Source organism: Bos mutus, chromosome 3 (genome assembly GCF_027580195.1).
Source record: "Bos mutus isolate GX-2022 chromosome 3, NWIPB_WYAK_1.1, whole genome shotgun sequence".
Taxonomy (NCBI): domain Eukaryota; kingdom Metazoa; phylum Chordata; class Mammalia; order Artiodactyla; family Bovidae; genus Bos; species Bos mutus.
In genome coordinates, this window is record NC_091619.1 from 17,181,123 (window position 1) to 17,199,323 (window position 18,201).

The 18,201-nt window shown below is 44.1% G+C and overlaps 1 protein-coding gene across 2 annotated transcripts; it reads left to right on the forward strand.

The window, feature by feature from the left end:
• Nucleotides 1–5,182: 5,182 nt before the first annotated feature.
• Nucleotides 5,183–9,943, forward strand: MCL1 (MCL1 apoptosis regulator, BCL2 family member). 2 transcript variants are annotated; one of them, XM_070367168.1, is made up of 3 exons: nt 5,231–6,065; nt 6,411–6,658; nt 7,196–9,943. In XM_070367168.1, the coding sequence occupies exons 1-3, from the start codon at nt 5,378–5,380 to the stop codon at nt 7,310–7,312; spliced, it is 1,053 nt and encodes a 350-aa protein (XP_070223269.1). In that variant the 5' UTR covers nt 5,231–5,377; the 3' UTR covers nt 7,313–9,943. The 2 variants fall into 2 exon arrangements, with proteins under 2 accessions (XP_070223270.1, XP_070223269.1); XM_070367169.1 differs by lacking the exon at nt 6,411–6,658 and having other exon boundaries at nt 5,183–6,065.
• Nucleotides 9,944–18,201: the final 8,258 nt, after the last annotated feature.

Genomic DNA, 18,201 nt, shown 5'->3' on the forward strand with positions numbered 1-18,201 from the left:
TGTCACCCTGGTTATTTAACTTATATGCAGAGTACATCATGAGAAACGCTGGGCTGGAAGAAGCACAAGCTGGAATCAAGATTGCCGGGAGAAATATCAATAACCTCAGATATGCAGATGACACCACCCTTATGGCAGAAAGTGAAGAGGAACTAAAAAGCCTCTTGATGAAGGTGAAAGAGGAGAGTGAAAAAGTTGGCTTAAAACTCAACATTCAGAAGAGGCCTTAGAAATAGCTTAAAAGCAAAACATTAGACTCAATTTGAAGAAAGAGAACAAGATGCTGTAGGAATTCTAGAAATTTCTAACAGCCGAGTAGAGAGTCTTCCCAAACTTTTTATATATAGGGCCTCAAAACAAAGACAAAATGTTGCTTTACTAGGCTGAGGAATAAAAGAGTTGAGTAATTAAGAGAGACAGTAAGAATAAGAGCAAGGGTTTTCTAATTAGAAAGGGAGAAGGCAGCGCTAGTGGTAAAGAATCTGCCTGCCAATGCAGGAAACACAAGAGACGTGGATTCCATCTCTGAGCCAGGAAGATCCCCTGGAGGAGGACATGGCACCCCACTCCAGTATTCTGGCTGGGAGAAATCCATGGACAGAGGAGCCTGGCGGGCTATAGTCCATGGGGTTGCAAAGAATCAGACACAACTGAGTGAGCACAAGCATAAGGCAACATGAGATGCTAAGTATGCCCAATTTCAGGCCCCAAGGACTGGAGAACAAAGCTAGTGGAGTACATCTTAGATATTATACTAAGACTTTTTTTTCTATTTTGAAAGAAATGATGTAAATGAATTCTCTGAAACAAAGCCTCATTTTAAGGAGGAAATGTGCTCACAATTTGGGGACATTTCAAAGGATTCAATACATGCCTACAAGAAGGGCATATAGTCAGGATGTCAACAATGCTTTTCCCGTTAAGGACTGTGGCCATTATCGCTATCCTAAGAACAAGAGCCATTCTTGATGTGTGTGTGTGCATGCACACTCAGTCATGTCCAATTCTTTGCAACCCCATGGTCTGCAGCCCACCAGCCTCCTCTGTCCATGGAATTTTCCAGGCAAGAATATTGGAGCAGGTTGCCATTTCCTTCTCCAGGGGGTCAACTCGTGTCTCTTGCATTTCCTGCATTGCTAGGGAGGTTCTTTGCCAGCTGAGTCACTGGGGAAGCAGAGATCTTCTAAGTGAACTAAAATGCCCTGAGGACAAGCCCTCCTGGACATGCTGGAAATACGCTGACTCCTTGCCTCTGAGCTGTATAGACCCTTCCCCGCCCTGGTTAGAGTAGTGCTTCTCTAGGGCCATCCACAGCAGTCTGGAAGGTGGTCTGCCTGCTGATCTTATATAATATGGATGCCTGTTTTATGATAATGTCACACTGTGTTGTTCCATCCTCTTAGTCATCAAGCCCTATAGACTGCCTCCACAATGTCATGTTATTTTTTCCATTTCCATGACCACTACCTGAGTTCAGGTCACCATTAATTCTTGCCTATCGTATTGCAGTAGCCTCCTAATTGAGTTACTTCCAATCCTTTCTCTCTGCATCCATTCTAAAACCAACAATTTGAGTAATGAACCTAAATTAGAGCATATATCATGGTACTGTAGTTCTTGTTGTTGTTATTTAGTTGCGAAGTCATATCCAACTCTTTATGACCACATGGACTGTAGCCCACCAGGCACCTCTGTCCATGGATTTCCCAGGCAAGAATACTGGAGTGAGTTACCATTTCCTTCTCCAGGGGATCTTGCTGACCCAGGGATCGAATCCACTTCTGTGTTAGCAGGCAGGTTCTTTACCACTGAACCACCAGGGGAGCCCACTCTAGTTCTTAGAGATCCCCCCTTTTTAGTCCCTAGAAAAGGTCTAAGCTTTTCAACTGGTTTTCAAAGTCCTCAATAATATGACCCCATCCTGCTTTTCTAGCCTTTGTATATCCCATATTAATAAACATTCATATTTATCCATTCAACAATGGGGTGTTTGCCATGGGTCAGGCATAGCTAGGGTTACAAAAGAAAACAAGGTATCCAAGCAGATTGCCAGTGGAAAAGAGGAAAAAAACTGAAGAGTAACTAGTATGGAAGAAGGAAAACCAGGAGACTATGGTGCCCAAAAAATCACATGAAGAAAATGTTTCAAGAAGGGAATGATTAAATACGTATTAAATACTGCTAAGTCAAGTAAATGAGGACTCCAAATCAACAACTGGAGTTTGGCCATGTGAAGGTCATTGCTGACATTGACAAGAATAGTTTCAGTGGAGTAGTTGGAATGAAAGCTTGGTTGGGGTGAGTTCAAGAGAGAGAATAAAGTAAGGAAGTTGAAGGTTTTTGCTACACAGGGGAACATCAAGAATTTAGGTTCTAGGGACTTCCTTGGCGGCCCAGTGGTTAAGAATTCAAGCTTCCACTGCAGGGGGCACAGGTTCAATCCCTGGTCAGGGAACTACGATCTTGCATGCTATGCAGGGCAACCAAAAAAAAAAAAAAGAGAGAATTTAGGTTCTGGGAAGTCTTTCTAAAGATGTGAGAGAGAACATCAAGTTTGTTTGTTTGGTGATGGAATTATTCAATATATAGAGAGAATTGATGATGCAGGGGATAATTGCAAGTACTTGCGGAGGCAAAGAAGATGGGATCCAGTGCACAAGCAGTTGATCTGAGATAGCAGAGAAATTTCAATCATTTTAACCATAGTGATGGCAAACAGAATGGAAACAATTGTAAATAAGTAGACTTGGTGATGAGAAATAAAGTTTATCTCTTGTGATTGCTTCCATTTTCTCAGTGAAGTAAGTTAACAGCTGAGAGTGAGGAAGGGAGGAGAGAATATGGAAGGCTTAGGGACATAAGAGAGGATGTGCAATGGTCATCTTGGATCACAGGAGACTGAATTGATTAAGCAAACGCAATTGGATTACTGAGCACTTGAGATTTCTAGCTATAATTAAGGTGACACCTGCAATGCATTTCCTTTTTTAGCCTCTGAAGAAAAAGCTTTCACACACAATTTTTAAAATATATTTTTAATTGGAGGATAATTGCTTTACAATATTGTGTTGGTTTCTGCAGTGTATCAACATGAACTGGCCACAGATATATGTATGGCCCCTACCTTCTGAACCTCCCTCCCACCTCCCACCACATCATTGAGCACAAAAATTTGCTCAACCTCTCTCCCCTCAATCTAAAACTGCATTCTAGAAAGCAGAGCAGAAAATACTTCCATGTCTTCTTCCTCTAGGTTGTCTAGCCCAAAGCAAATTTTCCAACCTCTCAACTCCAATATTAAGCTGTTGATGCCTCCTATAAAGCATAAATTCCATCTCACATTATGGTTAGTTGCTGTGCAAGATTGGAAGCTCCTTAAATAGAGAAACTATATCTTATTCACTACAACCACAAGATGTTTCTCTCCATCCTCTCTACCACATATTATAAATCTCCCTGGTTTTAGGTCTTGCCCAAATACATAATTGTGTGTTATGAATGCCCTATTTCCTTACTAAACAGATAGTTTCAGAAATAGGAAACTTGCTCACCTTTCGTGCTTATGTCCCTCAAATATTTTGCTCTTGAATTTTAGCTATTATTTTTACAGGTCTTTTAACAAAAAGAAGTTGCTTTAATAAATGTTAATTCATACATATGGTATGTATCAGGATCCTTGTCCTCAAGGAGTTTACCCCTAGAGTCAAATGTCTTAGAGGAGGTGCTGACAGAGCAAGGCTTGTAGGTAAATAGCACCAGAGTATAGAGATGGGGAATGGGAGAAAGCAAATAGGGAGACAGAAATAAAATTTAGCTGGAGCAGAACAATTTTGTTTTGTCAGTTTACATAACGTGATTCTATAGGGCAGTCCCCAGCTTGTTTAACTTATATGAGAATACATCACGAGAAATGCCAGGCTGGATAAAGCATCAGCTGGAATCAAGATTGCTGGAAGAAAGATCAATAATCTCAGATATGCAGATGACACCATCCTTATTGCAGAAAGTGAAGAGAAACTAAAGAGGCTTTTGATGAAGGTGAAAGAGGAGAGTGGAAAAGCTGGCTTAAAACTCAACATTCAGAAAACGAAGATCATGGCATCCAGTCCCATCACTTCATGGCAAATAGATGGGGAAACAATGGCAACAGTAATAGACTTTATTTTCTTGGGCTCCAAAATCACTGCAGATGGTGACTGCAGCCATGAATTTAAAAGACGCTTGTTCCTTGGAGGAAAAGCTATGACAAACCTAGACAGTGTATTCAAAAGCAGAGACATTACTTTGCCAACAAAGGTCTGTCTAGTCAAGGCTATAGTTTTTCCAGTAGTCATGTATGGATGTGAGAGTTGGACCATAAAGAAGGCTGAGCACAGAAGAATTGATGCTTTTCAACTGTAGTGTTAAAATCTGGTGTCCCCTGAACTGCAAGGAGATCAAATCAGTCAATCCTAAAGGAAATCAACCCTGAATATTCACTGGAAGGAGTGATGCTGATGTTGAAGCTCTAATACTTTGGCCACCTGAGATGAAGAGCCGACTCATTAAAAAAGACCCTGATGCTGGGAAAGACTGAAGGCAGGAGGAGACGGGAATGACAGAGGAGGAGATGGTTGGATGGCATCACCCACTCAATGGACATGAGATTGGGCAAGCTCAGGGAGATGGTGAAAGACAGGGAGGCCTGGTTTGCTGCAGTCCATGGGGTCGCAAAGAGTAGGACACGACTGAGCGACGGAACAATAGGGCAGTCCATTGAGCCTCCCCATTTCCAAAGAGTTGAGGATGTGCAAAATAACTATAGACCACCCCCAACAGTGCCCTCTTATTTAATCCATATTATCTAAGACTGTTGTTCCCCATCTGTAGCAGAATTTACTTATCCCTTTTCCTCAAAGTCTGAGTGACTCGATAGTTAAGGCTTTGGGAATGGGGGGGAAAAAAATCTCTTGCACAAAAACAGGAGGGGCTCGCATATCACGGCTTAGGAAAGCAGAGAGAGCCATTAATAGGAGGCCCAGGTGGGCGCGAAGCCAGAGCGCAAGCCCACCAGCTCATGCGCCGAAGCCGCCGTTTTCACGTAACCAGCCGCGAGAGGCTCCGGGGAGCCGGAAACCCCGCCCTGCCCCAGGCCCCGCCCCTGACTTGACCCCGCCGGTTAGGTGCCGTGCGCAACCGCCGGAAGCTTTCTCAGCCTTCCCCATTTACGGGATACAGATAAAGTGTTTTTTTTTAAGAGCTCCTGACGCCATTGCGTAGGACTGGCCCTAAAACCGTGATCTCGGAGCGCCTCTCTCAGAGCTTACTTCCGCTCTCTTCAAGTTAGGAATCGGGCTCAGCCTCCACTTTCCTCAGGCGGCAGCGGCAGCGGTTCGCGATGTTCGGCCTCAAGAGAAACGCAGTAATCGGACTAAACCTCTATTGTGGGGGAGCCGGATTAGGACAGGGCAGCGGCGCCTCCTCTCCGGGGGGGCGGCTTTTGGCTGCGGGGAAGGAGGCCACGGCGCGGCGAGAGGTAGGGGGAGGGGAAGCCGGCACGGTGATTGGCGGAAGCGCCGGCCCGAGCCCCCCGGCCACTCTTGCGCCCGACGCCCGGAGGGTCGCGCGGCCCTCGCCCATTGGCGCCGAGGGCCCCGACGTCACCGCGACCCCCACCAGACTGCTGTTCTTCGCGCCCACACGCCTCGCGTCGCCGCCTGAAGAGATGGAATCCCCGATCTCCGACGCCATCATGTCGCCCGAAGAGGAGCTGGACGGGTGCGAGCCAGACCCTCTCGGGAAGCGGCCTGCCGTCCGGCCTTTACCTTTGTTGGTCGGAGAAGCCAGTAACAACAGTCCAGGCTCGGACGGCTCGCTGCCCTCGACGCCGCCCCCAGCAGAGGAGGAGGAGGACGAGTTATATCGGCAGTCCCTGGAGATAATCTCTCAGTACCTCCGGGAGCAGGCAACCGGCGCCAAGGACGCGAAGCCCCTGGGCGGGTCTGGGACCACAAGCCGGAAGGCGTTGGAGACCCTGCGCCGAGTCGGGGATGGGGTGCAGCGCAACCACGAGACGGCTTTCCAAGGTAAGGGGGTTAGTCCTGGAAGTCGTGCTGCCTTTTTTCCCCAGCTCTCTGGACTCACCCATCTTCGGTGGGTGGAAACAGAAACGAGTCTGTATTGAAAGGACTTTCTTATTTCTGAAACCCAATATTCTGGCCGTGAGTCATTGTTTCCGCCCACTTAATTCTTTTGGAAATGGCAGCTCTGTTCAAAGCCCGGAAAGGGTGGGATGTCAGTTTTCAAGTGGGATCGCCCAGAGTGCTTTAGAGCCCGAATAGCAATTTCCCCCGCCGTGGGTGGGCAGGCGAATCGTGCCCTGGTGTAGACAAAAGCGACCGTGGGAACCTGCATGCTTTTCTTCCTCTCAGGCATGCTTCGGAAACTGGACATCAAAAACGAAGACGATGTCAAATCTTTGTCTCGAGTGATGGTTCATGTTTTCAGTGACGGAGTAACAAACTGGGGCAGGATTGTGACTCTTATTTCTTTTGGTGCCTTTGTGGCCAAACACTTGAAGAGTATAAATCAAGAAAGCTGCATCGAACCACTAGCAGAAAGCATCACAGATGTTCTCGTAAGGTCAAAACGAGACTGGATAGTCAAACAAAGAGGCTGGGTAAGTTTGTTTTAAGGTCGAGTAGGGGACTTGGAGTGGAAATGGATGAAGGATTTAATAAGAGAAAGAGGATATCTAAAGGTTTTTAAGATGCACAGCTTAGTTTTCAAGGCCCTAATTGTGGACCTCTGGTTGCATGGTGTTGATTTAAGTAGTTGGCCCGTAAGGATGGTGGTGTGAGTGTCTTGAACTGTTGCGTCAAAAATCCTGATTTTCTTAGGCTGTTTTATTGTTTGAGTGTTTTGCTTCGGTTATTTTTTTATTCAGTTAGTTACTCCTCATCCCAGTTAATTCAGATTATGAAGAAATGAAAGAAGAATCCCTTGGGGATGATAGTTAATACATTCTTGAGCGTGCCCCACCTCCCTTTTAATTGCATAATGTGTCTCCTTTGCAGAGTTGGGGGTAAAGAATTGGTTCGTCATTAGGTTTGGAGGGAAATCTTAGATATTTTAATTCATCTTTTCCTTGTAAATAGTGTTTTTAAGTCAGTGGAAGCCTGCGCTTGAAAATGTGCTCTTCTTTTTCATTTTCTAGGATGGGTTTGTGGAGTTCTTCCATGTAGAGGACCTAGAAGGCGGCATCAGAAATGTGCTGCTGGCTTTTGCAGGTGTTGCCGGAGTAGGAGCTGGTTTGGCATATCTAATAAGATAGCCTTTTAAGTGCAATAATTGATTCTTCAACCACCAAAACAGCCACCAAAATCACCACTGTGAACTCACACCTATTTATGAAGTCGGACATCAGGCTGTGCAGGCCATCACCTAGCGATGGATAAAACCAAGTGACAGGAGGATTGTGGCTAACAGTAATAAACACATGAGAAAAGTAATTTCCCTTAAAGAGTCAGTATCTGAAAGAAGCTGAGTTCCGTTTCAGCAACAGGCAACCTTTGGGAAGCTATGGAAATGGACATTTTGGTGAAGACTGTAGAGTGGAGAGACAACTCTCCTAGAACAGGAAATGGACAGGCTGGTCATAGATACGCCCACTGAATTCAGAAACTTCTATAGTGTTAAAACAGAAGCACTACCAACGCCCGTGGCACATGTAAAATTTAAGCTACGACTATGACAAGAAGCCTCAGTACTAGTTAGCTTTCCCATGTGGGATTCTTCAATAGACCAAATGCTCAGGATGTTTGTAGCTGTTCTACTTTGAGGGATTCTTATTTGCCTAATGTCATGGCCAAGAATACTGAAAGTTTGAATAGAATTACAAATTTGGAATGTTTGAAAAACTTCTGTTTATCTGTAAAAATTGTTTATAAGTTTGGAAATTAGTATTAATCAAAAAGATAAAAACAATTTTACTTTTCATTTTTTCATACCCTTAAATTCAGTTTCTATAGTTAGGAACCTGCTTCTTACAGCTTTTCTATTCTAATCTTTGTTCTAGTCGATACTAGATTGTATACAGAACCAGCTGATGTAATGGTATGCAACCTGGTGTAGTACAACAATTCTGATAACTATGCAGGCTTTAATTTTCCTATCTTGACTTGGGTAAGTATTTCTTAAACTGCTGTTTGGGGTTTTTTGTTTTTTTTTTTTTTAACCTGGGACTGAGAAATTAATGGAAATTAATCCTTTCACTTTGTTACAACCTGGGTTTTGAATAATTGAGTCAAAGTTTTAAGTTTTATTTTGGGGGGTGGAACACACAGGCTGATGACTTTCAGATGATGGGCTCTGATTGGGCAACTACTTATTTGAATTCCTTCCATTTGTCCTAATTTAACTGGTGCAATTTAAACTGAGTTCATGAGCTCATCTTTAGAGCTTTTGCTAAAAGATTTTCAGGTTTTCCAAATGGGACTTATTAGGAATATGTATAAAAAGATCACATCAGGTGGATGAGAGACACTTGACCCCTATTTGCTTAATAAATTGTACAATAATGGCTTGGCAAAGCAAGCTGTAGTCTAACCATGGTGCTATTATTAGGCTTGCTTGTTAAAACACAGGTCTAAGCCTAGCCTGTGAATAAAACAAATACTTCATTTTTATTAATGATTCTTGAACTTTATTTCTTATCCTTCCTTAAAATATTTGCTGCTTATTCTGCTCCCTCTACACATATTTATATTAGTCCCTACAAATTTACCTTGCCATTCCTGAACTCTTATTAGCCCTTTTAGTTTTTGGCATTAGGAACCTAAGTGACCGCCCACAGAGTCCACCGACCTTCCTCATTTTTGAATTTTATCTTAGGAGATGGCAGTACAGTGGATGCTGACAGTAACGGTCATGAGGTGAGAAGGGTCCCTTCTTGTACTAGTATCTTACTGGGTGTTGCTTAACTCTGGGGAGAAATTTTCAAAAGTCCCCTTAGGGGTTTTCAGAGAAGGGGACAACTTCTTAGGTGATTTTCTCTAGGTACCTTTGCATTTGAATATGCTCACTTAAAATTGATGGGTTCTTTTGTTAAACCTCAAAGTTATATAAAAGTTACTAGTAAACCGAAGAAAACTACAGTGGAACCAGGATCATTTGAAAACTTGAGCCTCTGAATGTGACCTTTAGTTTGTGGACTCCAGACGAAAATAGACATGAATAAAATGACTAAGAATGTAATCAAGGGAATAATTGCCCTGCCTGCCCATCTCTAAGCCTTAAGGTCATCTAGCTAGAGCTATTTTTTTATCTGTGTATTTATCATTGTGATCAGAGACCACTTATTTATATCATGTCTATCTCTAAGGACCTAAAAGCACTTTATATAGTTAATTAATCTTAAGATCTAGTTAAGGTGACTGAAAGGCCTGTCTCCCCATAGCCAGTTGTGGAAATAAGCACAGAGATGTAAATTGATGGAATTTAGGGGCCCCATTTCCACTTTACTAGGTGTGAGTGCTGAAATGTAAAGGAGGATCTAAAATTGATATTTTGGTCAGCAGCTGGCGATGAGGGTTTAGGGAGCCCAAGTGCTTTGGGGCAAGGTGAGTGCTTCTGTAGGGAGAAGAGGCACATGTTGTAAGTGCTGACTGTGTATGTGCAGGCAGATCCTCCACAGTGGAAAGGGAGGCGCTGCTTGCAAAGTTGGCTCTCAGCAGCTTCTGTCTGATGCTTCTCTCAGGGAAAACCCTGCAGTCCTTTAGTCTTGTCTGTGTACATTCTGTTGGGGGTGAACACCTTGGTTCTGGTTAAAACAGCTAATGCTGTTGACAGCTGTGCCAAGAAGGGTTAGGACCAACAAACTAATGTGGGCTATAAAATGTAGTGTGTTTCCCTAACTTCCTGTTTTTCCTGAGAAGAAGAAAATAAATATTTTATTCAAATACAAGGTGTGGTATGGGTGTTTTCTAATCAATGCTTGTTTTCCTTCCCCCTCTTAGGCAAGCATCTGAGGGAAGTCAGCTGAGCAAATAGGTACAGTCTAGGTGAATTAACCAGCAAAAGCTCCATAAAGCTGATTTGCCTTAGAGTGAAGGTCAGTTCCCTTTAGAATAACTCCTTTCATTCAAATTAGAGGTGTTGGGCTTTTAATTACATGTACTAGTGTTGTACTTTGGAGCAGTTCCTGTACATTTTAATACAAAAATCAATACCCTGTCCTGGTTTCTTTTAACCACCAGATGTTGGTATAACTTGAAAGTAAGGAGGTTCATAATAGCAGTTATTGTATCACTCTGTCTCACTCAACCTTTTGAGGTGATTGAAGGAGCTAGAAGAATTAACACCCAAAGTTAAGAATTTTGATAAGGTGGTTGGTACTAATGTTTCAGTACTTTTCCCATTTCCTCCCAAAAAGGAAGTGTGAATTAGCAAGTCAGTTTCAGAAGCACTGTCCTGTCTTTATTTCAGTTACTTTGAAAGAGAGTGGAGTCACCATGGAAATGTGCAAATATGGAGTTTGCATTTTGGTTTTAAGCCCTGATCACAAAATACTAATCGTGCAAACCGGATTCTGTGCTTCCCCCACTTCGTGTTACGTGCATCTGGCCGCTCCTCTTTCTGAAGCCTAACTGCCAAAAGATGGTAGTTAAGAAGAAAACTGTTTTACAACTGAACTCTCATACAGAGGTGTGCAGGGAGAGTTAGCAAAGGACATGAGAGCCGGAATCATGATCAGTGTCCAGTTCTGCTGAACAGTATTGTTTCTCCCACTGCTGTGTAGCTATCTGAAGCTATTTGTGTGGCAATATTCCTTAGTTTAACACCTTATAAACTTGGGTCAAATGGTAACCAGTAATATGAGTCACTGAGGGAGTCAATCAACACTTTTCCTCATTTAAACACCACTAGGCTTGTTCTTTCAGTTCCTGTTTTGTGACTTGAGTACCAGCTCTTCATACCGTTTCAGAACACTGTTCTTAAAGCAGTTGTGACAGCTGGAGGGTTTTATAAAAGTTAAAGTGTAATAACTTGCCAACTGGTGTGTAGCATGGCTCCAGCCAAATGCCCAGAGCACAGACCATTAATTCCTGGAGTTCAAGATGATCAGCTGAGTCAGTCTTAATTTATCCTAGTTCTTTTTGGCCCTATTTGTTCAATGATTACAGAACTTTATCTTCTGGAACCCTCCCACACTGTTCAAAGACTTTTCAGTTTCAAGATTTGAAAGCTTGACTCTCCCTCTTCTTTAGTTTCAAAGTTGTTACTGTGTTATCTTAGTTATGTGAAGCATGTGGAAAGATGGGGGTTGGGAATCTGCCTCCAGGCAGATGTAACAGAACTCTTGGAATTTCATGTTAACTGGTAATTCTTGTGAAGGGGGGGGGCGGGGGGAACGGGAATACATGTGGCAGGGTTTTGTTCCCAGCTATACCTGGTATCTCTGGCAGTTCATTTCTGTACTTGTATAGAACAATAATTCTTGACTGTTGTGAAATGTGTTTGCGCCAAGAGTACTGCTATGGATTTTACCCCTTCCAAGTATCTATTTCCGTGGCTTGTTTCTGCCATTGGGTTTCTGTATTTTTACCAGTTTACCTTCTCTTCCTCATCCCCTGGTTAGGGATTAGGTTACCTTGCTAAGAATATTTCAATACTGCAATGAACTGGGACTTTTTTTTTTTTGAACTGAAACATTTAAAGAGCTCAAGGCAGCCAGATGTTTGAGGTTTGTCCATCACCTGGCAGGGGACTGCTTACTGTGCACTATCTACATTGGGATGCTGGAGTGAGGAAAGGACCAATTCTTCCCTCAGTCAAAATTGACAAGGAAGGAGTGGGAGGTTAGGGGTAAGCAGATGTAAGCTTTTATATATAGAATGGATTGAAAATAAAATACCTAGGGAACACTGGAAACTTCACAGCTAAATGCACAGTGAACTTTGGGTCCTGGATGAGGGGGAAAAAAGCTATAAAGGACTTGAACAATTGGGGGATTTTTAGTATAAGCAATATGTTAGGTAGTACTGATCAACGTTAAATTTCTTGAGTGTTTTAATTATATTGTGGTTATGTAAGAGAATGTCCTTGTTCTTAGGACATACATCTGAAGAATTTATGCTTAATAAATCCATGGAAAGAAAGCAACTGTAGCACAGTGGTAAAGTTCACAATCTAGTCAAAGTGATAACAGACAAAGGTAATTAAGAGCACAGTGCACATGGTGCTTAAAGGTATTGTAAAATATATGTATAGTAAAACAAGGGCTGGGACAAGGCAGGGAACATTTGAAATTGGACCTTAAAGTGAATAGAAAACGTGCACAAAAGTGTAGAAACGGAAAGAACCTCTAGTGGAGGCTATGAAAAGGAGATTTGTAGATAATTTTTTTTACTCATTTCATCTTCCCTCCCTGTCTTCCTTCCCCTTCACCCTGCATGGCCAGTGAATACAGTATCTTCAGTTTCTTCCATTTAGGGCCTTATATAGAAGTACTGGAGAACACTGGTAGAAAAAGAAAAAAGAGGTCTCTTTGGTTTTAGAAGTATGAATTTGGTGTAAATGACATATAACTGAGTGGATTGTGTTTATCTGGGAAGTAAAGAAGACAGACTTGGTTGTTTGCTCTATCTTGTTAAAAGTGGCAGTCTTGAACACAAAACCCAAGGATTATAGCCATTGCCGACTGGATCCTGGTGTGGGAGCTGGCATTGGCAGACCTGCTTTGAATGAAGTTGTCTTAAGAGCACCACCTAAGTTCACTCACACATTCACCAGCTATGTTCACCCACTCAGGTTCACATAGGCAAAGGAAAATAAAGAACAGCCCCCAAAAGTTATTTAACTGGACCCCAAGAAACTGAATGCGGTGCCACTCTCCCTAATCCTGTTCCCGTGGGAGACTCGATTACAGCTATTCCCATCCTGGCTCAAAAAACCAGTTTGCTCTGACTGCCCAGACTTCCCCACAGGCTGCATTCTTGCCCATGAGCTCATTGTTTTGGCTTCTCTGCCTGTATAAATCCACAGACTGCCAGAAGTCTCAGTCCCAGCCCCCTAGCTAGCTGAAGCTGCATTCCATTCAGAATTTCACCACCCCCACTGTGGTCACATGCGTGTGTTTATTCAGGTTATCCTGGAACAAGGTGTGCTGGGAAAGAGCCAAGGAAAGCTGTTTGCTGGATTTCTACCTGAATTAGATGAGTTTCCACTTTAAAATGCCTTCAATTCTGTGCCCCTAAAAACAATCTTTTCCAGTTTAGTAGGAGAAGCTGGTTTAAAAATTGTGCTGCACATTTCATAGACACGCCTACAGGGCTGGTATGACTCAGGTGTTCAGATTAGGGAATGGGGAGGGGGTGGTGCTAGGTAGGGATTTTCCCTTAGGAACACTGCTTTCAGAAACTACTGGATCTCTATCCCCAGATCTTTAAAGCCTTTCATCCTCAGCTCACACCTCTATTCCTGAGGTTACCTGGAGTGATGCCCACCCATCTCTTGTCCTTGGTGGGAACGGGGTAGGGGGCGGGGGGACAGCTGGGCCACTGCAAGAAGCAGCTGTTTCACTGCTTTGTTGTTAAAATTTCCTGAGAAGATAACTTGTTTATTTCCTTAGACCGTGAAAGCCCAGATCTAAGGCAAGGTGGGGCTGAAGGGTAATGGGAAGGGCATTTCTCTTTGTAAAGTTTGGAGTTAATACTGTATGCCCAAGCTGTATACTCATTTCCTCTCTACTCTTCATCGGTGGTTTTCTTTTTTAAAAGAAAAGCCAAAAACAAAACTGCAGACTGACACTGGGGGAGGTGACATTTTTTTCATTTCTCAGAAATCCTCCGTGAGGCAGAGTAGAGAAACAGAAACAGGGAAACAACTTCATGTTGAAATGACGTGAGGTTTTGTCTGCATGTTTTGAAATGAGGTGGCTTGTTTTCAGCTCTAAGGAAGAGCAGCTCTGCAGAGGAGCTTGGTAATGGCAGAGGAGTGGCTGGCTACCTGCTTCTTTGCCCCTTTCTCTCAAATTTGGTCGTTGGGGTCAGATCTGAAACAGGGCAGAGGTTCTGTACCCTGTTTTCCCCCTCATGAACCATAATGATCAATCCATTTCACTCTGCTGTTGAGTGAAAAAAAACTTACACAAAGTAAGGATTTGGTCAGCAATCCCAGAAGTAGGTTATTAAGTACAGAACACATCAACACAACTTTGATAAAGTTTGTCCTAGGAGGGGAAAAAACGTGACTTAGTAAATCATAACCCTATGTTTGCATGACAGTGTATCTTATACAAAGATGATGTATATTTAATTATTGCATGGGGCTTAAACAATATATTTGAAAGAATCAATTCCTCGAAACTTTAAGTTGAAAAATGAAATTTAGACAGGATTTGCCTGAAATGCAGCAAAATCATGAAAGACATTTGAAAACAACAGAAACTTTATCCCATCCAAGTTCGGATCACTGCGGTCCAGTAACTATTTTGATAAAATGTGCTCTGTGGGAATGAAATTGAATACCAGATAAAAGGAATTAAAATTTAAAGTGAAAATACTAGGTCTCAGGACTTAATTTTCTCCCCTGTAAACTATATTTGTCTTTCCGATCTTATTATTGCAAAGATTTAAAGAGAGATTAGAAGGCTTCCCTGGTGGTCCCGAGGTTCAGAATCCACCTGCCAGTGCAGGAGACATGAGTTTGGTCCCTGGTCTGGGAAGACCCTATACGCTGCGGAGCAGCTAAGCCCGCGCACCGCGTCTACTGAGGCTCTGTTCTAGAGCTTCGGAGCTGCAGCGAGAGAAGCCACTGCAGTGAGAAGCCTGTGCAGCAGCGAAGACGGAGCATAGCCATAAATAAATAATTTTTAAAAAGAATACATACAAGTGCTTTAAAAACAAACGTAAGGGATTTTGGGAAATGTCCCATAAGAACTAACTCTTGACCATGTCCAAGTCATTGAATTCCCAGGGAGAAACCACTAAGAAGTTGGTATCAATAAATAGATTAAATTAAAAGGGTCTGCAGTATTTTGAAGCAGAGGGGACATAAACAGGATTTTCTGTGCCTGGGCATTGTGGGAGTTCAACCAGATGGCAGAAATCCCAGGGGTAAGTTAGCGCCCTTCCACATCTTCCCTATTGCCTGTTTCTGTATAGGTCAAAAGCTAAGAACGGGGGACTTCCCTGGTTGGTTTGTTGTTCCCTGGTAGTCCAGTGGTTAAGAAGCCACCTTGCAGTGCAGGGAATACCAGTTCCATCCCTGGTCTGGAAAGATCCCACATGCCTCAGGGCAAATAAGCCTGTGCACCACGACTGCTGAGCCCAGACCCTGGAGCCCTTGAGCTGCACCTGCCGAGCCTGCATTCCTAGAGCCTGTGCTCCATCGAGAGAAGCCCTCACAGTACTGGGGAGGAGCCCCCGCTCGCCGCAACCAGAGAAGGCCCAGGAGCAGCAACAAAAACCCAGCGCAGCCAAAAATAAGTAATTTTTTAAAAGAGCTAAGAACAGTTTTTGCCTTTTTAACTGGTTGGGAGAAATTTGTGACTTTAAAATTACATGCAATTAAAATTTCAATGTCAAAGTTTGGGACAGCCCTCTTGGTAAAGATCCTGCCTGCCAGTGCAGGAGACGTACGAGACGTGGGTTCAATCCCTGGATTGGATCAGATCCCCTGGAGGAAGAAATGGCAACCCATTCCAGTATTCTTGCCTAGGGAACCCTAAGGACAAAGGGGCCTGGTGGGCCACAGTGCACGGGGCTGCAAAGGGTCGGGCACAACTGGAGTGACTTAGCAGTGGTTCAGCGAGTAAAGAATCTGCCTGCAGTGCTGGAGACATAGGAGATGCAGGTTTGATCCCTGGGTCGAGGCGATCCCCTGGAGGAGGAAATGGCAACTCACTCTAGTATTCTTGCTTGAAAAATCCTATGGAAGAGGAGTCTGGTAGGCTACAGTCCAAAGAGTCACAGAAAATCGAACACAACTGAGCGACTAAACACACCACACAGGACCTTGCTGCTGCTGCTGCTAAGTCGCTTCAGTCGTGTCCGACTCTGTGCGACCCCATAGATGGCAGCCCACCAGGCCCCTTAGTATTGAGTAAAATCACGTTTGGGGGGCTTCCCTGGTGGCTCCCGACAGTAAAGACTGCCTGCAATGCAGGAGACACGGGAGATGCTGATTCAGTCCCTGGGTCGGGAAGATCCCCTGGAGAAGGGAGTGGCTATCTACTTCAGTATTCTTGCCTGGATAATTCCATGGACAGAGGAGCCCGGTTGGCTAGTCTGTGGGTTCACAAAGAGTCACAACTGAGCGATAACAAAGTTTGAAGGGAACAAAGTCTGAAGGGAACAAAGTCATGACCATTTGTTGTGTCATGAAGTCACTCAGTCGTGTCTGACTCTTTGTGACCCCATGGACTGTAGCCCACCAGGCTCCTCCATCCATGGAATTTTCTAGGCAAGAGTACTGGAGTGGGTTGCCATAGGGCTGCTTTTATGCTCTAACAGCAGAGTCAAGGGTTGCAGCAGAGATTGATGGCCTGCAAGATTGAAAATATTTATACTCTCTGCTTTTATTTATTTTTTTAATACACCTTGCAGCATGTGGAATCTTTGTTCCTCAACCAGGGACCAAACCCACACCCCCTACACTGGAAGTGTGGAGTCTTAACCACTGGCCCACCAGGGAAGTCACATCTTTGGTACTTTAGAAAGAGGTTGCCCTCTCCTCTACCTGAGCTAAAAAGGAGTCTTACGATGTCATGAAAGAGTCAGGCAACCAAGAATCAAGGCAAGGGGAGGGAGGAAGAAAGTAACCTCAGCCTCTCACCCTGTTTCTTTTCCTCCTAACTCCAAGTTCTTTCTGTAGAGCTCTGTCTTAAGATTCAGGCAAGGCTCACATAGACATACCTCCTAACTCCAACTTGGAACCGTCCTGAAATTGAACCCATTTCTCCAATACTGAGATTCAAACACAGCTCTCTGGTGCTCACTGAAAAAGTGCTTTGGTCTCTCCAGTCCCTAGCCATCTCTGCACCTCCCCTTCAACTGATGTAGCTGATTGGTTCCCTAGGTTCTGACTGCCATGGCTCACGCATGCCTTGTTTTGGACTAACTTGGCGCATTACTCCCTCCAATCCTTTCTAGGGTCTGACCTCAGCCATGAAACACCCTCCTCTAGAGTTTTCCCCAGGCTCCAGGGTCAAGGAGCCCGAAGTCAGATTGAAGATCTGTACTGTCTAGTTTGGTTAACCCAAACTGTTTATCTCTCTTGTTGACAGACTTAGTCTTAGGTACTTTCCTGAGGCTTTCTACTTCCTGTAGAAGGTGCCTCCCACCCTGTATAGCTGACATCTTTTCATCACCTGCCTGTGACAAATAAGCCCCCCTCTGCTCTAACTTCTCCACCCAGCTGACTCCCAGAACCAGAGATGATGGGTTTCAGGGATGCTGGTAGGAGAGAGGGTGGGAATGTGGGAACCCCCACCCCCACTCCACCTCCAAATTATAATCTCTAGCCTGATTCTCCATGCTTTAAGAAGAGGTTTTCCTGATTCAGTTTACTCTGGTGGGGGAGGGTGTTAAGTTCAAATGAAGTCTATTTGTAAAACTGGGGAGAAGGGGAAAGCAGAAAATGGAAGAGGATCTGGTTGGAGAGAATCTGGAAAGGAATTAACAGTTCCTTGCATTTTATTCTCACTCTCATCCCTCTGCTCTCCAGGTCTATCTAGATCCTGCCTCAAGGGCTCTTGAGAGAGGGTTTCTTAAGACTCTCTGAGACACTCATGCCATCACGTGGGTCAGCACCTGGGCCCTTGCGCTTGGCTTCACTCCTAGTTACCACAGAGGTTGAATCTGGACCAGTGAAACGTTCGGGTCTCTTCAGACCCACCCCTGCAGCTGTGAGCACCTGCTTGCAGGGAGGCCCCCAGTTGGGGAAGTCTAGAAGCTAAATTTAGTCTGAAGGCTGAAGCGTAATTGGGTGGGTGATTACCCTGGGGAAGCTGGGAGGGGGGAGGGGGGAATTCTGACCCAGCTGAACAGAGTCCTCAGAAGTTCACTTCTAAGTCCCCGGATTAGAACCACAGTCACCTTCCCCCAGCAAACACTCAGAAATGAGAAGCCCCAGCAATCTGCTGGCCTTCTGCACGCTTGATCTCTCTTGTGCTCATCAAGATTGTTCCTACCGCCACCCCACCCCCACCTCAACTCTCAG

Bases quoted from the DNA above. Each gene is read 5' to 3' on its own strand.
- MCL1 (XM_070367168.1), top strand. From the start codon at position 5,378: ATGTTCGGCCTCAAGAGAAACGCAGTAATCGGACTAAACCTCTATTGT. The intron at 6,066-6,410 runs GTAAGGGGGTTA...TCTTCCTCTCAG, and splicing joins CCACGAGACGGCTTTCCAAG to GCATGCTTCGGAAACTGGAC. The intron at 6,659-7,195 runs GTAAGTTTGTTT...TTCATTTTCTAG, and splicing joins TAGTCAAACAAAGAGGCTGG to GATGGGTTTGTGGAGTTCTT.